The sequence below is a fragment of the Schistocerca gregaria genome, chromosome 1 (genome assembly GCF_023897955.1).
Source record: "Schistocerca gregaria isolate iqSchGreg1 chromosome 1, iqSchGreg1.2, whole genome shotgun sequence".
Taxonomy (NCBI): Eukaryota; Metazoa; Arthropoda; class Insecta; order Orthoptera; family Acrididae; genus Schistocerca; species Schistocerca gregaria.
In genome coordinates, this window is record NC_064920.1 from 576,792,452 (window position 1) to 576,816,973 (window position 24,522).

Genomic DNA, 24,522 nt, shown 5'->3' on the forward strand with positions numbered 1-24,522 from the left:
ACAACCTTCATAACTCTCATTTATCAAACTTCTATTTGTTTCTTTGATTTATTTCTATATGAACGGATTCTGGTTTTTGGGTTGCCCTTGCGGCCCTTCATGGAAAAATGTGTGTCTGTCTTTCCTAGTTTGCCTAAGACCTGAATTTTTTTTTGATGTATTTTGTTTCATGTTTCTACTCACAAATATAACTGATGACTGAGTACCACCACCTTGAGTCCAGCATGCTCATCCTGTGATTGTTTTTGGTGTTTTTTATTAAAGATTTAGGGGTTTCCTGATGATTTTCAATTGCTGCCCTTCAGATTTTTGTGCACACTGATTTTATATGCATTGCTGTTCCACTGAGATTAGTATTAGCCTGTGTACTTTCATAAGTTTTGATTACTGTGTAAAATATATTTTGCTTTTCATTCTTAAAAAGGTGTATGAGGATTGTATTTGTGCTGTCCTGGTTGCAGCATGTTGTTGTGTATCAGCTTTTAGTGGCTTTTTTACAAATGGTTTTATAATTTATTTCTATGATACTATTATATGAATTCAAGTTTGAATTCCCATACTTGTGTAAAAAAGAAATGAAAAAAATTGTAAAATATTCTCTCCCATTCATACCTGGGATCCCCAACTCTATTTAAAATCACTTAGTCGGTATAAGCTACTTTTATGTTTTGTTATTGCTATTTAATACATTTTATTTTAATATGTTTTACTGTGCTATATGGTTGTTCCCATTAATGCTGTGAATTTTTATGACATTCATTGTCACACTCAAGCATTTGTAGCCTTTTTATTAGTTTATGTAAATTTTGTGGTATTTTAAATGATTTGAAGTGTTACTTTTGGGGCACAATGTGGCCAGCTTTTAGTTTACTTTGCTCTGGTTAGTATTATTTGTTCACTTTAGTATTCATGTTCAACAATTGCACTTGATTGTTTTCCCTATGAAACCTGTGCACTACATGTCTGTGCTTACACAGCTTTGCTTATTATGTATACTGGTATGTATTCTGTAAGTCTGTCTGTCAATTATTTTGCCTTATGGGTATGAAGTCTTTCTGTACTCATGATGTATATATTTCTTAACTGACTGTCAGTGATGGGTCATGGCCAAAGTGCATAATAAAGAGGTCGTATTCAATACAACATTTCTATGAAACACCTGAGATCTGTTATTAGCAACCAATCAGCATTGCAAATGTTTATTGGGTTAATAATAATGGTTGCATACCTTTGTGAGACTTCAAGTTAAATTTGCATGAATATGACAGTATTTTAAGTTTTTAAACTGGTCAATAATTACACACATAATTGTAAAGAAAAAGATATAAACATTTTGTGAAAATGGTTAGAGCTGCAGAGGTAAATCTTCCTCAGAATGTGTCACTGTTTTTGAGTAAGGGTTGTTTGAAAACTGGAATCTTTCTATCTGCTATCTAATATTCTAGTGCTCAAATAATCAGAGAGGACCACGTGCCTGGGTGCTTAATGAAAATGTAGTGAACCAAATTTTTCTCTGATTTCATTTCATGTAAATTTTTTGCCTTGGATCTCTTTTTGTTTCCTATATTTGTTGACTGGTGTTCAGATAATTGTCTGGTCTTTCATTTGCAGGTTTTTCGGAAAGGGTTGTCTGGTGTGCAGATTTTTCAGATCAAAGATGCTCAGTCTCCAGCTACATGGTTTATATTTGCAGTCCCTCATTTGTTTACTGTCAATAAAGGCAAGCAATGTCTCCCATTGGATGCTGCATCTATTGCACTGGAGCTTATTGTGCTTGTGGCACAACCACAGGCATCATGGTCTCTCATCCTCAAGGTACACCATAACATTGTTAGTGTTTTTTATTTACGGAAGTTACTGCACACATCTTTTAAATAATATGTTTAATCATCATACACTTTGCACATTCAGAATTAGGGTCCTTATAGTTACTAAGCACATTTTCAGTTTTTTATTTATTGCACTTTTTTGTGATAATTAAATGTTTAACAGATGATTGTATTGATCACTAAGTAAGGAATGTTCTAAAAGAATGTTGTTGTTGTTGTTGTTGTTGTTGTCTTTAGTCCTGAGACTGGTTTGATGCAGCTCTCCATGCTACTCTATCCTGTGCAAGCTGCTTCATCTCCCAGTACCTACTGCAACCTACATCCTTCTGAATCTGCTTTGTGTACTCATCTCTCGGTCTCCCTCTACGATTTTTACCCTCCACGCTGCCCTCCAATGCTAAATTTGTGATCCCTTGATGCCTCAAAACATGTCCTACCAACTGATCCCTTCTTCTAGTCAAGTTGTGCCACAAACTTCTCTTCTCCCCAATCCTATTCAATACCTCCTCATTAGTTACGTGATCTATCCACCTTATCTTCAGTATTCTTCTGTAGCACCACATTTCGAAAGCTTCTATTCTCTTCTTGTCCAAACTAGTTATCGTCCATGTTTCACTTCCATACATGGCTACACTCCAAACAAATACTTTCAGAAACAACTTCCTGATACATAAATCTATATTCGATGTTAACAAATTTCTCTTCTTCAGAAACGCTTTCCTTGCCATTGCCAGTCTACATTTTATATCCTCTCTACTTCGACCATCATCAGTTATTTTACTTCCTAAATAGCAAAACTCCTTTACCACTTTAAGTGTCTCATTTCCTAATCTAATTCCCTCAGCATCACCCGATTTAATTTGACTACATTCCATTATCCTCGTTTTGATTTTGTTAATGTTCATCTTATATCCTCCTTTCAAGACACTGTCCATTCCGTTCAACTGCTCTTGTAAGTCCTTTGCCGTCTCTGACAGAATTACAATGTCATCGGCGAACCTCAAGGTTTTTACTTCGTCTCCATGAATTTTAATACCTACTCCAAATTTTTCTTTTGTTTCCTTTACTGCTTGCTCAATATACAGATTGAATAACATCGGGGAGAGGCTACAACCCTGTCTCACTCCTTTCCCAACCACTGCTTCCCTTTCATGCCCCTCGACTCTTATTACTGCCATCTGGTTTCTGTACAAATTGTAAATAGCCTTTCGCTCCCTGTATTTTACCCCTGCCACCTTTAGAATTTGAAAAAGAGTATTCCAGTCAACATTGTCAAAAGCTTTCTCTAAGTCTACAAATGCTAGAAACGTAGGTTTGCCTTTTCTTAATCTTTCTTCTAAGATAAGTCGTAAGGTCAGTATTGCCTCACGTATTCCAACATTTCGACGGAATCCAAACTGATCCTCCCCGAGGTCTGCATCTACCAGTTTTTCCATTCGTCTGTAAAGAATTCGCGTTAGTATTTTGCAGCCGTGGCTTATTAAACTGATAGTTCGGTAATTTTCACATCTGTCAACACCTGCTTTCTTTGGGATTGGAATTATTATATTCTTCTTGAAGTCTGAGGGTATTTCGCCTGTCTCATACATCTTGCTTACCAGCTGGTAGAGTTTTGTCATGACTGGCTCTCCCAAGGCCATCAGTAGTTCTAATGGAATGTTGTCTACTCTGGACGCCTTGTTTCAACTCAGGTTTTTCAGTGTTCTGTCAAACTCTTCACGCAGTATCGTATCTCCCATTTCGTCTTCATCTACATCCTCTTCTATTTCCATAATATTGTCCTCAAGTACATCGCCCTTGTATAAACCTTCTATATACTCCTTCCACCTTTCTGCCTTCCCTTCTTTGCTTAGAACTGGGCTGCCATCTGAGCTCTTGATATTCATACATGTGGTTCTCTTCTTTCCAAAGGTCTCTTTAATTTTCCTGTAGGCAGTATCTATCTTACCCCTAGTGAGATAAGCTTCTACATCCTTACATTTGTCCTCTAGCCATACCTGTTTAGCCATTTTGCACTTCCTGTCGATCTCATTTTTGAGATGTTTGTATTCCTTTTTGCCTGCTTCATTTACTGCATTTTTATATTTTCTCCTTTCATCAATTAAATTCAATATTTCTTCTGTTACCCAAGGATTTCTAGCAGCCCTCGTCTTTGTACCTACTTTATCCTCTGCTGCCTTCACTACTACATCCCTCAGAGCAATGTTAAAATGCCTAATTCAATTATTAGAAAATCTCATATAAAGACGTGAAACAAATACTAACAAAGAGATAGAGGGGCTGGCCAGTACTTACCTCAGCTCAGTACAGCCGATAGATACACAAAAAACATAACCGAAAATTTACGTTCTAGCTTTGGGAACTTTGTTCCTTCATCAGGGAGGAGAGAGGGGAAAGAAAGGGAAGAAGGGAAAGTGGATTCAGTTACTCACAACCCAGGTTATGAAGCAACAGGGAAAGGAAAACAGGAAGGGTAGCAAGGATGGAGGCATGGTTGTCAGAGGGAAGCCAAAGATATTCTACTGTAAGTACTGTGCCAGCTTCAAACCAAAGAGGATGCATACAGAAGTAAAGAGGTATCTAGTATAAAGATAAACACAACTATGGAGCATGAAAAGATGCGTGAATGGCTAAAGAGGAAAGGGAAAGAGGAGAAGACTGAAGAGTAAATGAGAATGAGGTTGTTTAATGTATGTTCAGTCCAGGGGGATGGTGGGATGAAGGGATGAGTTGGAGTGCAAGTTCCCATCTCCGCAGTTCCGAGGGACTGGTGTTGGGTGGGAGAAGCCAAATGGCAAATACGGTGTAGCAGGTTCCTAGTTCCCTAGAATTATGCTGGAGGGCATGTTCTGATACATTATTTATTTGTATATTAATTCTAGTAAGCAGTTACAGTCTGAGCAACCATCTTCAGACTAGAAGCTCCTTGATGGCATGTGGAGCTGGTTCACAAAGCTGCTATGCTAAAGTACCAGTTAATTGGTATTTTTTGGTAAGTGCAGCAGCTCCACAAACCAGCAGCATATATCATCAAGGAGCTTTGGTTTGAAGATGGTCACTTAGACTGAAACCACTTAAGAGAATTAATAAATAAATAATTATTGCAATCTGTTCTGAGTGTTTATGTCATTCTGTTAAATGCAATCTCTGTTGTTCTGCTGGCCATAGAATGATATTATAAAGTGCTTCTAACAGAATGTATTTTTACAAAGGACCCATTAAATTATTTTTCCCAAAAGTCAGATGTTATTAATTTTATGTCCATTTACAGGTTTTGTTGATGTGCAATGGTAAGATCACATCAATTATCATGGACCATTTTGTCAACCACATTGGAAGGTATGAATATAAAGCAAGAGAGCCAAGAATAAAATGCACAAATGGCACAGGTAAAGTTGAGGGTTTTAATGTGAGAAAATACATTATTACACTAATAATAATAATACAATGAAATTAGAATGATTTGTTATGGTCACAACATGATTTGCCATTGATCATGCAAGTTTCAATAAGATAATTTATATGTATGTCAAACCCATAATTAGTACTGAGTTGCTTAAGGTCCTCTTTCATTAAAATTTCTGTGTTTGTTTCTGTTCAAAATAAAATTTTAATATTGGAGAAGTTTCATGTGTCTATTTTCACTTTTAAAATACTGCATCACAAAACCCAAGCTCAAAAATATAATTTGATGTCTACAATTTCCTTTAGTCCATGGAGTCGAGCGGTTCTAGGTGCTTCAGTCCGGAACCGTGCGACTGCTACAGTCGCAGTTTCGAATCCTGCTTCCGGCATGGATGTGTGTGATGTCCTTAGGTTAGTTAGGTTTAAGTAGTTCTAAGTTCTAGGGGACTGATGACCTCAGAAGTTAAATCCCATAGTGCTCAGAGCCATTTGAACCATTTTTGAACCGATTTCAACCTTATTAATAACTAAACTTGAGTCCTACATGAAATTTATGATAAGGTCTGTGCTTCAGAAATAGTTCCCAGAATTCAGCACACATAAATCATGTCTGTGATTACAAATCATGAGCAGTTACATACTCATTGAAAAGTCATCCTTATTTTTCTGGCAGTCAATATCCACACCTAAAAATTAAAATTTGATGGCTCAAGGTAACATAAATTTTATTTTTGGAGATTTTTGGTTTATATGAAATACCATTCTACATAATATTTTGGAGTTCATGTTAATCTGACAATTAAGGTGCCATTAAGGATGAACAGACACACTGAGTGATTCTATTAAAAATATGCAATATTCAGTTGCACAGCAAATCTTATAGCACAAGGTCAAGAAACTTGGTGCTTACTTTGGATAAGTCTAGCAAGATGTCATAGGTTGCTTTCCCAATTATCTGAACTCTACACTCCCCTTCTATAACTCTTCTGTTCCATTGCCTCTCTCCTTATTATTTTGTCTGTCAACCCTATAGATCACAGCCTGATTCCCATTACTATAATCTTTCCATCAGATTTCATTTTCTAGTTACAAAAGAAAATGAACAGCACAAATTTTACAAATATCAGACTATCAATGGACATTTAGATGTCTTGTTTCACAATATTTAGAGAAAAAAAGTGTTGTAAATTCAAATAATAATTTAAAAATTATTTTACAGAAAATAAAGAAAAGGTAAAAAGAAGCAGCATTGGGCATTGTAATGGTTTCCTGTGTTATGGGAAAGGTGAATGTTTACTCTGGAATGAAACAGAAGGCTCTTTACCATCAAACATTATCTTGGAGTCACTGATGTATATTACATGTATGGCTGGTGCATCACTTGATTTAAAGTTTACTATTCTGCCTATACTAGAAAAGACAGTAAAGGACTGGGCAGGATGCCTTGACAAGCAGCAGGTCAGTAAATAAAATAACCCTACAGTCAAAATGTGCATACTTTTGTATAAAGAGTGTTGGCATCGAGATGAAATTTAAATATTCATGATATGTAGGTGTGGTGTGAATGAGAAGACCATACTGCTCTTCTAAGAATTGAACCGTGGTGGGAACAATGAGAAAGGGGCCAGCATAAAATGATTCCATAACAGAAATATCTTTCTGAAGTTTTATAATAAAAAAGGGAAACAATAAAGAAAAGTGGTAAATATAAATCACAAAAATATGACAAAGCCTCCTTTTTTCACAGACAAAACAAGTGATGTTTGTGTGTATTTATCTGTCACTTTTCCTTAATATGGATGTGTACAGTTGCTCTTTTCATACAGCAATATAATATAAGAGATGCATCAGTCAGAATCATACCTATCAATATGTATACAGATTTTTCAAAGTGGTGCTCACACACACGCCCACGCGCACGCAACTGTAACTCACACACATGACCGCAATCACTGGCAGCTGAAGCCAGATTTCATGGAGCAGTGCATGTGGCTGGTGGGGGAAGGAGGAGATTGGGGTGGGGAGGGGCAGGAATAGCAGGGTATTAGTGGAGAATGGTAATGTGCTGCTTGTGGGAGCATACAGAGATAAAGTGGAGAGAGGGCATGGCAGCTAAGTGCAGGCAAGAGGTTAGATAAATGGTAGGGAAGAGGCACCGGCAGGAGGGGGGGGGGGGGGGGGGGGGTAGCGGTAAAGAGGAGAAGTAATAAGGCTGAGGCTGCATTGGTGGGGTAGCGGGCTTTGTAGTGCTGGAATGGGAACAAGGAATGGGCTAGATGGGTAAGGACAGCGACTGAAGGAGCTTGAGGCCAGGAGGATTACAGGAAAGTAGGATATATTGTTGGGAGAGTTCTCACCCATGCAATTCAGACAAGTTAGTGTTGGTGGGAAGTATCCAGATCACACAGGCTGTGAAGCAGTTATTAAAATGTAGAACATCATGTTGGACAGCATGCTCAGCAACATGGTGGTCCAGCTGTTTCTTGGTCACAGTTTTTTGGTTGACATACAGCCTGTTGGTTTTTGTTTCAGGTTCTTCGGCTGACGTTTGTCTCATGATTTTTCTGAAATTTTGCCAGTATGTGTGACTGGCATTGTTGAAGTGTCAGCCTCCATTGCTGGTGGTGGACTGCAGCTGCATTTGCGGCCGAAGACTGTATGTACCTGGCACACCAACGTCCAAGGGCTTCTTCTCTTCTGTCATTTCCAGTGCATTTCTCTTGCGACCTGTGACAGTTGTTGTGTAGAGATGGATGAGGATATTGTGTAGCTCAGGTGGGCGGTGCAATATCACTGTGGGAGGGGTGCAAAGGATAGTGGTAGGACATTTCTCATTTCAGGGCATGGTAGTCAAAACCCAGGCAGAAAGTATAATTCAGTTCTCCAGTCCTGTGTGGTGCTGAGTCACGAGGAGTATGCTCGCTTGTTGCCAGACAGTGGGACTTTGGGAGCTGGTGAGTGACTGGAAAGATAAGATGTGGGAGATCTGTTTTTGTACAAGGTTGGAATGGTAATTATGGCCTGTGAAGGCTTCAGTGACGCCCTCTGTATTTTTCAAGAGGGGCTGCTCATCACTACAGATGTGATGGCCAAGGGTGGATAGACTATAAGGAAGAGACTTCTTGGTATGGATTCGGTGGCAACTGTTGAAGTGGAGATACTGCAGCAGTTGGTAGGTTTGATGTGGACAGAGATACTAATGACCATCTTTGAGGCAGAGGTCAACATTGAGGTGGCTTGTTGGGTTAAGTAGAACCAGGTGAACCAAAGGGGGGAGAAGGTGTTGAGGTTCTGAAGGAATGTGGATATGGTGACCTTGCCCTCGATCCAGAACATGAAGCTGTCATCAGTGAATCTGAAACAGGTGGGGGAGGGGGAGGGGAGATGGGATTTGGAATTCTGGGTGTTTTGGAAGGATTCCTCTAGATGGCCCATGAAAGGTTGATGTAGGATAGTGCCATGTGGGTGCCCATAGCCATACCCCAGATTTGTTTGTAGGTAATACCTTCAAAAGAGATGTAATTATGGGTAGGATATAGTTGGACATGGTGACTAGGAAGGAGGCTGTTCGTTTGGAATCCATTGTTCTTTGGGACAGGTAGTGTTCAGTAGCAGTAAGGCCATGGGCATTCTTGATTTTAGTGTAAAGAGAGTCGGCATAAGTAGTGACGAGCAAGGCACCCTGTGGTAAAGGAACAGGAACAGTGGAGGGATAGTGGAGGTATCTTTAATATAGGAGGGTAGGTTCCAGGTAATAGGCTGAAGGTGGTGTTCTACAAGAGCAGAGATTCTCTCAGTGGGGACACAATAATAGGCCACAATGTGGCGTCCTGGGTGGTTGGGTTGATGGATTTCAGAAAGCATGTAGAAGGTAGGAGTGTGGGGAGTTGTAAGGGTGTGGAGAGAAATGGACTCCATGGAGAGGTTTTGGGATGGGCCTAAGGATTTGAGGAGAGACAGGAGATCCTGCTGGATTTCTTTAATAGTGCCACTGTGGGAGGGTTTCAAGGTGGATGAGTCTGACCGCTGGTTGAGTCCTTCTGCCAGGTAATCCTTGTGATCTGAAACAACAGTGGTGGAGCCTTTGTCAGCAGGTAGGATTATAAGGTCTGAATCAGTTTTTAGGTGATGGATTACAAATCTTTCTGTAGGTGTAAGGTTAGTTTGCATGTTGACAGATTTGAGGAATGATGGTGAGGCAAGGTTCATGGTTAAGAAATTCTTGAAAGTTAACAGGGGGTGATTTAGGAACAATGGGGACAGATTGTGGTTGGACAGAGGAGTGAACTGAGTCAGGCAGGGTTTCACATTGGTCTTTGGTAGATTCTGATTGGCAGGGTTGGTGGTGAAGAAATGTTTCCACTGTAGGGCTGGTAGAAGGAGAGAATATTTCTAACAAGTATTGCATTATTGTATTTGAGAGTGGGTTAAAATATGAGACCATTGGAAAGGACTGATACTTCTGTGGGGCTAAGACTTTTGGAGGAAAGGTTAATGACTGTGTTTCAGGTCTGTTTAGGTTCTGGATTCTGTGCAGTGGTGGGAGGGAGTTTTTGAGGATGGGGTAAATGTAGTGTGTCTGCAAGACAAGTTTTGACAGTTATGAGGGGACATGGGAAGGTTTGGAGGTTCTTGTAAAGGTGGTAGCCTGTGGTAGTCCGAGGTGGGAGTAGGAAGTGAACAGGGTCGAGAGTTTTTTGAGGTGGCATTCTTTATGATACTGTAGTTCCTGGAAGGCAAGAGATTCAGTGTGTGTTGTGGGATCTGGGAATTTGGAATTGCATAGCAGGAGAATTTTGTGGATGGAGAGAAGGTTTTGCAAGGAGGTTGTGCCTGATCGATATGGCTTTGCAAGATTATCCATGAGAGGGTTAAAGTTTGGCAGAATCTGAAGAGATGGACATCATTGTGGAAGGAAAGGTGGAAGCCAGAGATGGATAATTGGATGGTAAGGCTGTTTGGGTGGAATTGCATGATCCAAGCAACAATGCAGGAACAGTATGAGGGAATGGGTTAAGTCTATGGATAAGGAAACTTTTCTGTATTGATGCAGATGGATGGAGCAAGGAACCATGGTTGTGGATAAAAAAAGTGTAAAAATATGTAAGTAATGAAGAATTATGTCCGAAAAAATTCACCCAGACATGTGGGAATAATCACAAAAAGGATGAAATGGACGACATATGAGGAAACTAGATGAGATCTGAGGGAGTAGGCCAGTAGTGAAAGGCAAAAGCAAAATGAAATTGGCATGAAGACACAATGGGATCAAAGAAAAAATAAAACTGATCCCACTTGCTGACATAGACTCTGCCACTCTTGTTTTGAGCCACAAGAATTAGCTGGCAGATGGACTTTGCCAGCTGTCAGATTCATCCACCTACAAACCATCTCACAGTGACCCTATTCCAGAAAAATCCAGTAGAATCCCCAGTCTCTCCTGAAATTCTTAGGCCCATTCCATAACCTCTCCCCAGAACGTATCTCTTTCCTCACCCCTACCACTCCCTGCACTTCTATGTCCTACACGCTTCCTGAAGTCCATAAACCTACCACCCAGATCACCCTATTGTGGCCGGTTACTATGTCCCCACTGAGAGAATCTCTGGTCTTCTGCACCAACATCTTCAGCTTATTATCTGCAACCTTCCCTCCTGTATAAAAGATAACAACCATTTCTTCCACTATCTCTCCACAGTTCTTATTCCTTTACCAAATGGTGCCCTGTTCATCACTATTGATGCCACATTGCTTTACACCAACATCCATAATGCCCATGGCCTTACTGCTACTGAAAACTATCTTAGCCAATGGCGAACAGATTCCAAACCAACAACCTCCTCCCTAGTCGCCAGACCAACTATATCCTCACCCACAATTACTTCTCCTTTGAAGATATTACCTACAGACAAATGCGGGGTACAGCTACAGGCACTCAGATGGCACCATCCTATGCCAACTAATTCATGGGCCATTAAGACAAATCCTCCCTAAACACCCAGAATCCCAAACCCCTACCTGTTTCAGATTCATTGATGACATCTTCATGCTCTGGATCGAGGGTGACTATACCACATCCACATTCCTTCAGCACCTCAACACCTTCTCCCTCACTCGCTTCACCTGGTCCTACTTAACCCAACATGCCACTTTCCTCAATGTTGACTTCCAACTCAAAGATGGCTAGATCAGTACCTCTGTCCATATCAAACCTACCAACCCCTAGCAAAATCTCCATTTCAACAGCTGCCACCCATTGTATACCAAGAAGTCCCTCACATACAACCTATCCACCCTTGGCCATTACATCTGTAGTGATGAGCAGTCCCTCTCAAAACATATGGAGGGTCTCACTGAGGCCTTCATAGGCCATAATTAGCCTCCCAACCTCTTACAAAAACAGATCTTCCGTGCCTTATTTTTCCAGTCACCCACCACCTTCCAAAGCCCCACTGTTAGATCCCCAAGAGAGCATACCCCTCATGACTTAGTAGTACCACCTAGGACTGGAGTACTTAATTAATTCTCTGCCCAGATATTGACTACACCTCATCATACTCTGAAATGAGAAATGCCGTATCCACTATCCTTCCCACCCTCCCACAATGGTATTCCGCTGCCTACCGAAACTACACAGTATCCTCATCCATCCCTACACAATGCTTGCTCCCATCCTCATGTCACCATGGCTCATGTACCTGTAATAGATCTAGATTCAGGACCTGTCCCGTACATCCTCCCATCTACTCCAATCCAGTCATAAACATCACCTGCCCCATCAAAGGCAGTACTATCTGTGAAACCAGTCATGTGATCTATTAGCTAAGCTGCAACCACTGTGCTGCATTCTATGTGGGCATGACAGCCAACAAGCTGTCTGTCTGCATGAATGGCCACCAACAAACTATAACCAAGAAACAGCTGGACCACCATGTACTGAGCACAATGTCCAACATGACATTCTTCATTTTAATGACTCCTTCGCACCCTGTGCCATCTGGATCCTTCACACCAACACCAGGTTTCTTGAATTGCATGGTTTGGAGCTCTCCCTCCAATATATCCTATATTCCCGTAACTCTCCTGGCCCCATCCTTTGTTAGTCTTTGTCCTTAACCATCTAGCCCATTCCTTGTTCCCATTCCAGCACTACATAGCCCTCTATTCCATCAACGCATCCTCAACCTTTTTATTTCTCTTCTTTTCTGCTACCCCCTCCCCTCCTCCCCACCCTCCCTGCCCCTTCTTATAACCTCTTACCTCTACCTAGCTGCCCTGACCTCTCTCCACCTCAACCCTGTATGCTCCAACAAGCAGCACTTTACCATTCCCCACTCCTACCCTGGTATCCCTCCCACTCCCTGCCCTGCCTCCTCCTTGCCCCCACCACCAGAACATCTATGGGTGATAGATCACATTTTGGGGAACAGCATTTCTAATGGAAAAAAGGCTTTCTGATGCTCTCTGCTGATACTAGGCATTGTTTCACACTGTTTATGCTCTTGAATTGCGGCAGGGAATCTGTTGTGCTTGTATGCAATGTGTGTTGCCTCTCATCAAGTCACATGCCCTGCATGAAAGGTGGTTGGCCAAGTATAATTCCTGATTCACTTCTAAAATATCTTTCTACACTTAGGGAATCTTTCTCTTATGGATTTCTTTTCAAACATTACTCTATGAGTTTTAGTGGGGTAGGCAGTATGCTTCACACTTGGTTAGTAGATCCTGCTAGTTCAGTGAAATATCAGTGTCACAGGTCAACTAATACTGAAGGATGACTAGCATCTTTGGGTAGCGTCAACAAAAATTTTGTCTCTGGCATAAGTTGTTCCCCATAATGTGCTGTGTCAAACCTAGCTGTTTGTCACATTGGCAGTGAAACACCCTGTATAAGAGGTTAGCAAAATCTCATCAGTACCTTCCAATAACTTAGAAAACAGATGTAATTTCAGTGGGATTAATTTCTCTGAAAGTAACAGTGATATGGTTGGGGCACAATGATATTACTAGTAACTTAATTCAAATGAATTTCTGTTGATAGTGGTATAGTGACAGAGGAACTAAAACCTAAATCTCAAGTAAGGGATGATACATTACTCAAATATACTACCTGTTTTATAGAGAAACATTGTCTTCAAAACTTTGACATCTCACGGGGATTACAGAAATTCTAAAATCTCTAAGAATGGCAATTATTGTGTGCTCTGAGAGCATGTCCTAGACGTTTTCTTTGTTATGAGCACACAGCATATATTGGGTCAAAGAACATCAGATTATATACATGCAAGCAATGGAAACTCCAGGGTGCATTATCAACAATGTAATGAACACATAGACTGCTACTAACTGTAAAGATGGCACATTAAATTGCAGACACACACAACAAAAAGTCACCTACGAATTTGCTTTCAGCCATGATTGCTACATACCATAAAGATGGCATATTGAGTTGCATATAGGCATAGCTAAAAGTCAGTTATACACTAGCTTTCAGCCCCACCCTTCCTCAGAAAAAGAAACACGCTCACATTCATTCATACAAGCAAGCATGCCTCAATCACACGACCACCACCTCCAGCAGCTTGGATCGCGTCATGGTGCTGGAGATGGCGGTCATCTGTTCAGGAGGTATGCGTGCTTGTGTGAATGAATACATGTGTGTGTGTGTGTGTGTGTGTGTGTGTGTGTGTGTGTGTGTGAGTGTGTGTGTGTGTGTGTGTGTGTTTCTTTTTCTGATGAATGCTGTGGTCAAAAGCTAATTTGTAAATGTCTTTTAGTTGTGCCTGGCTGCATCCTAATGTGCCATTTTTATAGTGTGACAATATATCTTTTTCTAAGATCGTTAAATTATATATAGTCTTATTTGCAGCAATAAACTTGGGTGAATATAAATAATATCTAAGGAGATATTAAAATTTTGTCTTCATTTGATAAGCCAAACTGTGGGCCTGTCCGTGCTCTGAGGTATATTTCCTGAAAACTTCATTGTGTGACAGATAAAAAGGCTCATATGACCACCATCTCTGGCAGCTTTGACCAGAATGCAACAGTCACCAACTAAACATGATAGTTTTGCTACCTCTGTTTTTCTTAATTCACTTTTATGATTTATTTTGTTGAAACTTTTTATTTAAAGAGACATTGGACTTCGTAAATCTTGATAGTACACAACAGGAAAATTAATTTGGACGAATAAGTAAGCATCTTCCCTATGAAACTGAGTCTCATAGATCCTGCAACTGTAAATAATAGGCACCAAACCCATTAAATAAATTTTTAAAACATATTGAATGAAACATTTTATAAATCTTTTTGGGAATACTATCCCTCATTTTATTGTGTATAAATAATATTAAGTTTCATATAAAACTATGGCTATTGATTTCTACAGGCTATTACTTTTTCAAAGCTCATAGTAAATTGCATTTATAGCAATATGACAGTTAATAAGTTACTAAAATGATGAAAGTATGTCAGAGACATTACAGATTGAAGAATTAAAATTGGTCTAGAGAAGTTTTGTTTATTCTTATAGTGATGTTTGGTATGCACATAATATTTTATTTCTTCTATATTAATATCTTTCCTTACTTTCATGACTTAAATTGTTGTATTTACAATGGAATGCAGAGTATTACGTTAAAGGACCAATCAAAAGGAATAAAAGTCAATTCAGAATGGGAGACCATAAACTATGGTGCCAGTGTTTTGATACATCCTCTTTTGGACACAGTTAAATGATCTGTCAGAGATGTTAATGAGTTTATGAAAAACTGGAAAGTTTGCTCATGATACAAGAACCTTATTATGTATCAAGGCTATCTATACCAAATACTGCCAAGATAAGGTGTATAATATTACCACAGCAAAGGTCATAATACGAGGACATGTTGAAAAGCAGTGCCTCCAGGCTTTTTATATGAAAATTCTTAATACTTTTTAAACATAACAAATGATATTAAAATTCTACTCTTGCCACCCCTCCCTTCCACATTTCTAGCTAGCAAATTGGCTGCTTCCCTCCAAGCCACAAGCTAACCACCCCAAGTTCCTTTCCCTGCCTCCCATCTTGTGATCTTGTGTGTGTGTGTGTGTGTGTGTGTGTGTGTGTGTGTGTGTCCTTTATTCCTGAACTTAGCCAACCTGACAGTGAACATGTTTCTCCTAACAACTGACCTGTTTGTTGATGTTTGAGTTGAAAGAGCCACAACCTCACCTCTACTTGCACTCCTTCATCATTATCAAAGTGAAGGTGTTTTTTCAGTTTTGGAAGCAGGTGAAAACTGAATGGAACTAAATCGAGTCAGTATGGAGGATCCCTCCATGAACCATGGACCTTGCTGTTGGTGGGGAGGCTTGCGTGCCTCAGCCATACAGATAGCCGTACCGTAGGTGCAACCACAACGGAGGGGTATCTGTTGAGAGGCCAGACAAACATGTGGTTCCTGAAGAGGGGCAGCAGCCTTTTCAGTAGTTGCAGGGGCAACAGTCTGGATGATTGACTGATCTGGCCTTGCAACATTAACCAAAACGGCTTTGCTGTGCTGTTACTGCGAACGGCTGAAAGCAAGGGGAAACTACAGCCGTAATTTTTCCCGAGGACATGCAGCTTTACTGTATGATTAAATGATGATGGCGTCCTCATGGGTAAAATATTCCGGAGGTAAAATAGTCCCCCATTCGGATCTCCGGGCGGGGACTACTCAGGAGGACATCGTTATCAGGAGAAAGAAAACTGGTGTTCTACGGATCGGAGCATGGAATGTCAGATCCCTTAATCGGGCAGGTAGGTTAGAAAATTTAAAAAGGGAAATGGATAGGTTAAAGTTAGATATTGTGGGAATTAGTGAAGTTCGGTGGCAGGAGGAACAAGACTTCTGGTCAGGTGAATACAGGGTTATAAATACAAAATCAAATAGGGGTAATGCAGGGGTAGGTTTAATAATGAATAAAAAATTAGGAGTGCGGGTAAACTACTACAAACAGCATAGTGAACGCATTATTGTGGCTAAGATAGACACAAAGCCCATGCCTACTACAGTAGTACAAGTTTATATGCCAACTAGCTCTGCAGATGATGAAGAAATTGATGAAATGTATGATGAGATAAAAGAAATTATTCAGGTAGTGAAGGGAGACGAAAATTTAATAGTCATGGGTGACTGGAATTCGAGTGTAGGAAAAGGGAGAGAAGGAAACATAGTAGGTGAATATGGATTGGGGCTAAGAAATGAAAGAGGAAGCCGCCTAGTAGAATTTTGTACAGAGCACAACTTAGTCATAGGTAACACTTGGTTTAAGAATCATGAAAGAAGGTTGTATACGTGGAAGAACCCTGGAGATACTAAAAGGTATCAGATAGATTATATAATGGTAAGACAGAGATTTAGAAACCAGGTTTTAAATTGTAAGACATTTCCAGGGGCAGATGTGGACTCTGACCACAATCTATTGGTTATGACCTGTAGATTAAAACTGAAGAAACTGCAAAAATGTGGGAAATTAAGGAGATGGGACCTGGACAAACTGAAAGAACCAGAGGTTGTACAGAGTTTCAGGGAGAGCATAAGGGAACAATTGACAGGAATAGGGGAAAGAAATACAGTAGAAGAAGAATGGGTAGCTCTGAGGGATGAAGTAGTGAAGGCAGCAGAGGATAAAGTAGGTAAAAAGACGAGGGCTGCTAGAAATCCTTGGGTAACAGAAGAAATATTGAATTTAATTGATGAAAGGAGAAAATATAAAAATGCAGTAAATGAAGCAGGCAAAAAGGAATACAAACGTCTCAAAAATGAGATGGACAGGAAGTGAAAAATGGCTAAGCAGAGATGGCTAGAGGACAAATGTAAGGATGTAGAAGCTTATCTCACTAGGGGTAAGATAGATACTGCCTACAGGAAAATTAAAGAGACCTTTGGAGAGAAGAGAACCACGTGTATGAATATCAAGAGCTCAGATGGCAACCCAGTTCTAAGCAAAGAAGGGAAGGCAGAAAGGTGGAAGGAGTATATAGAAGGTTTATACAAGGGCGATGTACTTGAGGACGATATTATGGAAATGGAAGAGGATGTAGATGAAGAAGAAATGAGAGATAAGATACTGCGTGAAGAGTTTGTCAGAACACTGAAAAACCTGAGTTGAAACAAGGCGTCCAGAGTAGACAACATTCCATTAGAACTACTGATGGCCTTGGGAGAGCCAGTCATGACAAAACTCTACCAGCTGGTAAGCAAGATGTATGAGACAGGCCAAATACCCTCAGACTTCAAGAAGAATATAATAATTCCAATCCCAAAGAAAGCAGGTGCTGACAGATGTGAAAATTACCGAACTATCGGTTTAATAAGTCACAGCTGCAAAATACTAACGCGAATTCTTTACAGACAAATGGAAAAACTGGTAGATGCAAACCTGGTGGAGGATCAGTTTGGATTCCGTAGAAATGTTGGAACATGTGAGGCAATACTGACCTTACGACTTATCTTAGAAGAAAGATTAAGAAAAGGCAAACCTACGTTTCTAGCATTCGTAGACGTAGAGAAAGCTTTTGACAATGTTGACTGGAATACTCTCTTTCAAATTCTGAAAGTGGCAGGGGTAAAATACAGGGAGCGAAAGGCTATTTACAATTTGTACAGAAACCAGATGGCAGTTATTAGAGTTGAGGGGCATGAAAGGGAAGCAGTGGTTGGGAAAGGAGTGAGACAGGGTTGTAGCCTCTCCCCGATGTTATTCAATCTGTATATTGAGCAAGCAGTAAAGGAAACAAAAGAAAAATTTGGAGTAGGTATTAAAATTCATGGAGAAGAAGTAAAAACTTTGAGGTTCGCCGATGACATTGTAATTCTGTCAGAGTCGGCAAAGGACTTGGAAGAGCAGTTGAACGGAATGGACAGTGTCTTGAAAGATGAACATTAACAAAAGCAAAACGAGGATAATGGAATTTAGTCAAATTAAATTGGGTGATGCTGAGGGAATTAGATTAGGAAATGAGACACTTAAAGTAGTAAAGGTGATTTGCTATTTAGGAAGTAAAATAACTGATGATGGTCGAAGTAGAGAGGATGTAAAATGTAGACTGGCAATGGGCAGGAAAGCGTTTCTGAAGAAGAGAAATTTGTTAACATCGAATATAGATTTATGTATCAGGAAGTTGTTTCTGAAAGTATTTGTTTGGAGTGTAGCCATGTATGGAAGTGAAACATGGACGATAACTTGTTTGGACAAGAAGAGAATAGAAGCTTTCGAAATGTGGTGCTACAGAAGAATGCTGAAGATAAGGTGGATAGATCACGTAACTAATGAGGAGGTATTGAATAGGATTGGGGAGAAGAGAAGTTGTGGCACAACTTGATTAGAAGAAGGGATCGGTTAGTAGGGCATGTTTTGAGGCATCAAGGGATCACAAATTTAGCATTGGAGGGCAGCGTGGAGGGTAAAAATCGTAGAGGGAGACCAAGAGATGAATACACTATGCAGATTCAGAAGGATGTAGGTTGCAGTAGGTACTGGGAGATGAAGAAGCTTGCACAGGATAGAGTAGCATGGAGAGCTGCATCAAACCAGTCTCAGGACTGAAGACAACAACAACAACAACAACAACATGGAGGATGATCAATGAAATGAACCCAGGGCATTGGATTCTTGCAGATATTGCAGCACTCGTATGTGGTCTGGCATTGTCATGCTGAAAGAGAGGGTGCTCCATGTGTGGATGATCTCATCAGATTTGTAACTCTATTAGAGCACACTATTTATCATGCACCAACATAGTTCCATAATAATGTATGTTTTATTTAGAAAGCTTTAAGGATTTTCACATAAATAATTCAGAGGCATTTCTTTTCAGAATACCCTTATAATATGACCATAAAATTGTCCAGCCCTTATCTGTGCTTGTGTTCAACTTTACCCTCATTTGTGTTTGGAGAAACAAGACACTAGATGCCATATTGATGTATTGGGAAAAGTTTTACATTTAATTTCGTCAGTGTCTACCCGTAAATCTCTTTCCATTGTTCTTGTCATGAGTGATCTTTAAATAGTGAGTTAAATTCATCAGAGCTGAAATGATTCTGTTAGACAGTATTTGTATTTTGTGGCTTAAATCTATCATTAAATATGTGACCATCACCATCATTTAAACAGTTTACTATTATTTTTCCACCTAATATACTAAAAGTAATTGATTAAAATATTGCTGTTAGCAGGTGCAGTATGACCTAGACTGTAATGCGAGCAATAATATAAACCTGAATATCAACAACTTTTAGTACATTCAATCAAATGGTTTATAAGAAAAAATTATGCATGTGGAGTGTTTGTTGGGTAATAATTTGTAACAGATTTTTATAAATTGCAATAAATAAGTAAATTTATATGGTAAAGCACTTATCTGTAAATAGAGAAGCTGTGGAATCGAATCCCAGTCAAACCATGGAAATTTTTCAGTTTGTGTTTAATATAGGCATCACCTCTCAATGATATGAAGATTCTCCAGGCATGTGAAATATTATCAGATTTCAGGAGTAATTGTAGGTCTTCTTTACCTGGCAGGTTTATTGGTGTAGGTTAGGAACACGCAAGTCACTGAAGCTGTATCCAGTTGAGGGTCTTCCAACTAAGCCACATGAAAACATTATTATTAGTAATAGTATTACTTACTTACTTACCCAGCAGTTACCAACCCTGTAGACCATGTACTGCATCCAAAATTATTATTATTATTATTATTATTATTATTATTATTATTATTACATTCAGTCAGGGATATCTGACAGAAAATTAGTACTACATTCTCCACAGATAATGAGTCTGCAGTTAATCCTGTACAGCTTTATCAATATGCTGTGGAACTCTTGAATGTTATCATATCTGACATAATGTTTGTTCACATTATGAGTGCTGCTTCTCTAAAATTCTGGACTGCTGCTTCATAATGTGGACTTCTTCATCACTGAAACTGTTCCTGTGCCCAAATGTGGAAGCTTATATGTATGTTCAACTTTCTGCTACATAATAGCAAGAACTTCTTTGGAAATACAGTTACATTGCTCTTTCAATATGTACTGCAACTATTGCACCAAGGTCACTGGGGGTATCCTGAATTAAACTCCTGGCTTGCAGGATCACTTATTGGCTGGGCATGAACCAGGAGACTGAATGACTCTCCCAAACATCTCCATTCTGCCAAAGCCAGCAGGCTGCCCCATGACATTCATTTGCCTCTTGGCCCCCATGTGCTCGCCCTTTGGAGCAGGTAAACATTTATATTGCTGGGCCAGTGTTTCACACCATGTTCTTGATAGTGGTTGACATCTACTCCAGATTTCCATATATTGTCTGTTGCAATGCCATGTCACCCAGCAATACCATCACAGCCTTAGTAAAACTTGTGATTGAAGGTCTGCCAGAAGCTCTTGTAGCTGACAATGGCCCACAATTTCATAGTGAGGAGTTTCATGCTTTCTGGCCCAGCATACAATTACCCACATTCTAGGGCCCCCTTTCATCCACAGTCTAATGGAGAAGCCGAGAGGATGGTTCACACTTTAAAAACTCAGATGAAGGAATACCTTCAGCATCAATCCACTGATGCATCACTAAATTTTTTTTGACCATTTACGGGTCCACACTCATCAGAGACAAAAGTCCAGCAGAATTTCTCCATGGACAGCAGCCCTGGACCCTCTCAAGCTTGCTCATACTGACTCCATGGCCAGCACCACCTCTGCCTCCTTCAAAGTTCCACACTGCGACTTAGGTGTGGGCAAAAGGATTTGGCCAGAAACCAGCCTGGATTCCAGGAACAGTCATCCAGCATGGGGCCAGAAGGTTTTCCATGCACAGCTTCTGAACTGGGAGGCTCTGCGACATGCCAATCAACTTCGTCCCCACCTAGTTTCCCAACAGTTTTTTCCGTCCTCCTCTCTGCACCACCATTACCAGCCACCTAGTTTCCATCCTACCCCAAGCCACCAAGCCAGTGTAACACAAGGGATATACATGCCTTTTTCCCACAGCCAGCTTATCAACACTATACCCTAACAAGAGAAAATCACCCCAGACTTTGTCCAGCCCCAGAGGCTGCCCTTCCCAGACTATGAGATGTCACCCGATCACCAACCTTGAGTATTTCTGGATGGAGATGAAGACATGCTGCTGGCTCCTCCTGCTCCAATTGCTCTGCCGCCAAGGTCAACACCATACAACCTTAGCTCTCATCCTGGGTGTTTTCTTTCATATGATCCTGTGGCCCGAGTCACTAACGCTGCTGAGGACTCGCAGGAAGATGCCATGCATGTGGTGGTCATTTGCAGTAGATTTTTCCCTGTTTCCCCAAGGTGGAAGGGGTATAGTATCCACCACTATTAAAGCTCCGCACCAAGCTGTTATGCATTCCATTATGCAAGGCCAAGAAACCTATCGTTGGCCACACTTCTCCATGTGTGGCCCACTGTTAACATCGGAGGCAGTCTTCACTTGGGCATGTTTCAAAACACAGTGACTGGCCATCCATAACACTCAGAAAATACAGCGACCCCAGCTACCAGCTCCTTTAACTATGGAGCCTTATTTAACGCCATTACATACGCCTACAAGGCAGTTCTCATCATGCTATGTTCTACTCCACAACTAGGAAGTGCTATACTGCAGTGCACCTGCTGTTCAATGTTGATTTAGCTGCACTCTGGACTTAGAATCCAAATGCTATACTATACCTTGGACTTCAACATTCACAAAGCTTGGTATGTCAACAGACTTCTGATTTCTGCCAAAATTCAGCATTTAACTTGCACTTCCTGCACAATGGTGTAACCATCATCAATTTATATACTTTTCATAAAGTGTTCATCTAAACTTGGTGCTTGGTAACAGAATTATTTTGTATCAGTGTTGTGTCAATAAACCATAGAACAGTGATATATTCACTTTGTTATTCCTGGTTGTAACAAGTGCCCTTAGCTTTTCACTCTTATTAATGAAATTTTGTCAGTAATCTCTGTCTCCTATTTTCCACCTTTACGCTCTCGGGTTCTCAAACCTTGTCTAATGTCATCCCCAATAATCAATCTTTCCCTCCCATTCCATCCAGTAAGTCTCCATTGACCAAGTGTTCTGGGTGGCTTTTCTGAACTCTCCCCATTTCCTCCATCTCACCAGTCCTTTTCCTTCACTTCTCTTCTTCCCCTTCAATCCTTCTGTAAGCAGAGGCATCCACTGGCTCCAAAAGCTCGTGAATTTCAATAGCTTTTTATGTGTGTTCTCCTGCCTCTGCTTTTTTATTTTAAAAGGTGGAGCCCCTCCGCACCCACACCGGCATGATGGCCAACTCAAAGGTCTACTGTCATCTCCGCATAAGGGTTTGTTTTTACTAAAATGAGGTGTCGCAGGATGTGGGTACTGCGATGTTTGCATATGTCTGGTTAAGGTCAACCATTAATATGTGCTCACTTGGAGATAGATTGGGTCAAAAGTCAGACAAAGGGTAGCGGCTTGAAGGGCAGAGGAAAAAAAGTGCCAAGGCAAGAGCCAAGGAAAAAAAATCCTCTGCAATAGTTAGGTCGGTTGGTAAGAGCAGTAGCGGATGTCTTGCTGCCTGTGACAGGTCATGCAAGGGTAGGCTTTGTTAGTAGTGGGTATCATGCATGTCGATACCTTTGATATTGTGTGGTGCTGTTACTTGGTGGCTGCTGCTGGGTGCCAATGTAGATCTCTCGGTCAATTTAATGAGTGGATCTTTTTATTCATCCAGTTACATTATAGTTTCAAAAACTGATTATTTTCATTGATATACACAGACATGTTTTTTAGTCAATAATCGACCATCATGTTCTGATAAGCCATTTACTATCATATTTACATCTAAATCACTGAGGGTGCCTGGGTATAAGAATTGATTGTTGTATTATGACCTTCATTTGTCATTGGAAACATTATTATTATTATTATTTATTATTATCATTTATTACCAATTCTATGCCATTCACTAACCACAGCTGGACAGACAGCATCAAGATACAACATTATCAAAATACATGAATAAAACTCTACTACGATAGTAATTTAATACTGCAAGACATATAAGTTATAAATTAGATTACAATAAAATCACAACTGTAAAATAGATACAAGTATATAATGAAATTAAATATATCGGTTGCTGTTGGAGTCATGGAACTGAGATGCAGCACAAGTAAATACTATACTATTACTAGAGAAGAATTCTTCAATATTGTAGAAGGTTTGCTCTTTTAGCTTATACAAAATAGTAGTTTTAAACTGCTCCCATAGTAAAGACTGAATGTGATCAGGTAGAGCATTAAACAATTTTAGGGCCACCATTGGGAAGCTGTATTGTGTCTTTGCGAATCGACACCTTGGCATGTCAATACTGTCTTTGTTGCGAGTGCTATATTTGTGAACTTTATTTCTCTTTCTGTAAGTATCATGGTTTCTGTTGTATCTGTAATTGGAGAAACAACAAATAACAATTGGCGTGAGTTCCAAATTGTGTTTATTGCCAACAGTTCCACAATACTAACACAACTTGGTGCTTGATCAAGAGCAGCGACTGGGTTGCAGAGTCCAAGTCCGGTAGGGTAAACAGTCGTAGTACAGTGTAGCATCGTTCCTGGTTGTGACGTTGACGTAGCAAGTAGGTAGCCCAACACGAGACTGCCAGGTGTGGTGACCTATACGGCTACATATGGCGAGTGGCAGAAGAATATGCCCGCCGTAACCACGTCCGCTTGTTGTGTACTGCTATGATTGGTGGCGCGGCCTCACATAACTGTCTCTTTGGAGGATGCTGGCCAAGGTTTCCATGACAGTGTGGAAGCACTCAGTGTGTGAGGTCCGCACCTGCATTGTACAGCTGTGCAGAGCTGCACATAAGCGGGACGTGCTGGCCATTGGCTGTATGATGTAAAGACCGTGGCCACGCAGCTGCAGATGGCACAGTGTGGGCATTGACTATACCACAGTTTCTCTTTATGTGGGAGATGCAGTTCAATGTATACTGGCAGTAAACAGTCAGAACTCCTAACGTGGTGAAAACTGGTTTACACTTGTCTGTTTTTTTTTGCTTGAAGCAGTGATCCTCATTGCTTTCTTTTGCAATAAAAGCACATTCTTGCAGCCTGCAGAATGGCCCCAAAACAACAACCCAAAACTGATGTGGCTGTGGAACATTGCATAGTACACAGTTAGAAGGTACTGTTCCGGTACTATACTTTTCAGTTTCCTCAAGAGGTAGAGGACGCATGAAAGTTTGGAATATACATGT

At 40.3% G+C, this 24,522-nt stretch overlaps 1 protein-coding gene across 1 annotated transcript in view; it reads left to right on the plus strand.

The window, feature by feature from the left end:
- The window catches only part of LOC126356663 (uncharacterized protein KIAA0825 homolog), a 217,822-nt gene that overhangs the window by 153,202 nt on the left and 40,098 nt on the right, over positions 1 to 24,522 (plus strand). Inside the window, exons 6-8 of the mRNA XM_050007389.1 lie at positions 1,612 to 1,815; positions 5,101 to 5,218; positions 6,454 to 6,692. Coding sequence (XP_049863346.1) covers positions 1,612 to 1,815; positions 5,101 to 5,218; positions 6,454 to 6,692 — 561 coding nt within the window. The remainder of the gene's footprint in view (positions 1 to 1,611; positions 1,816 to 5,100; positions 5,219 to 6,453; positions 6,693 to 24,522) is intronic.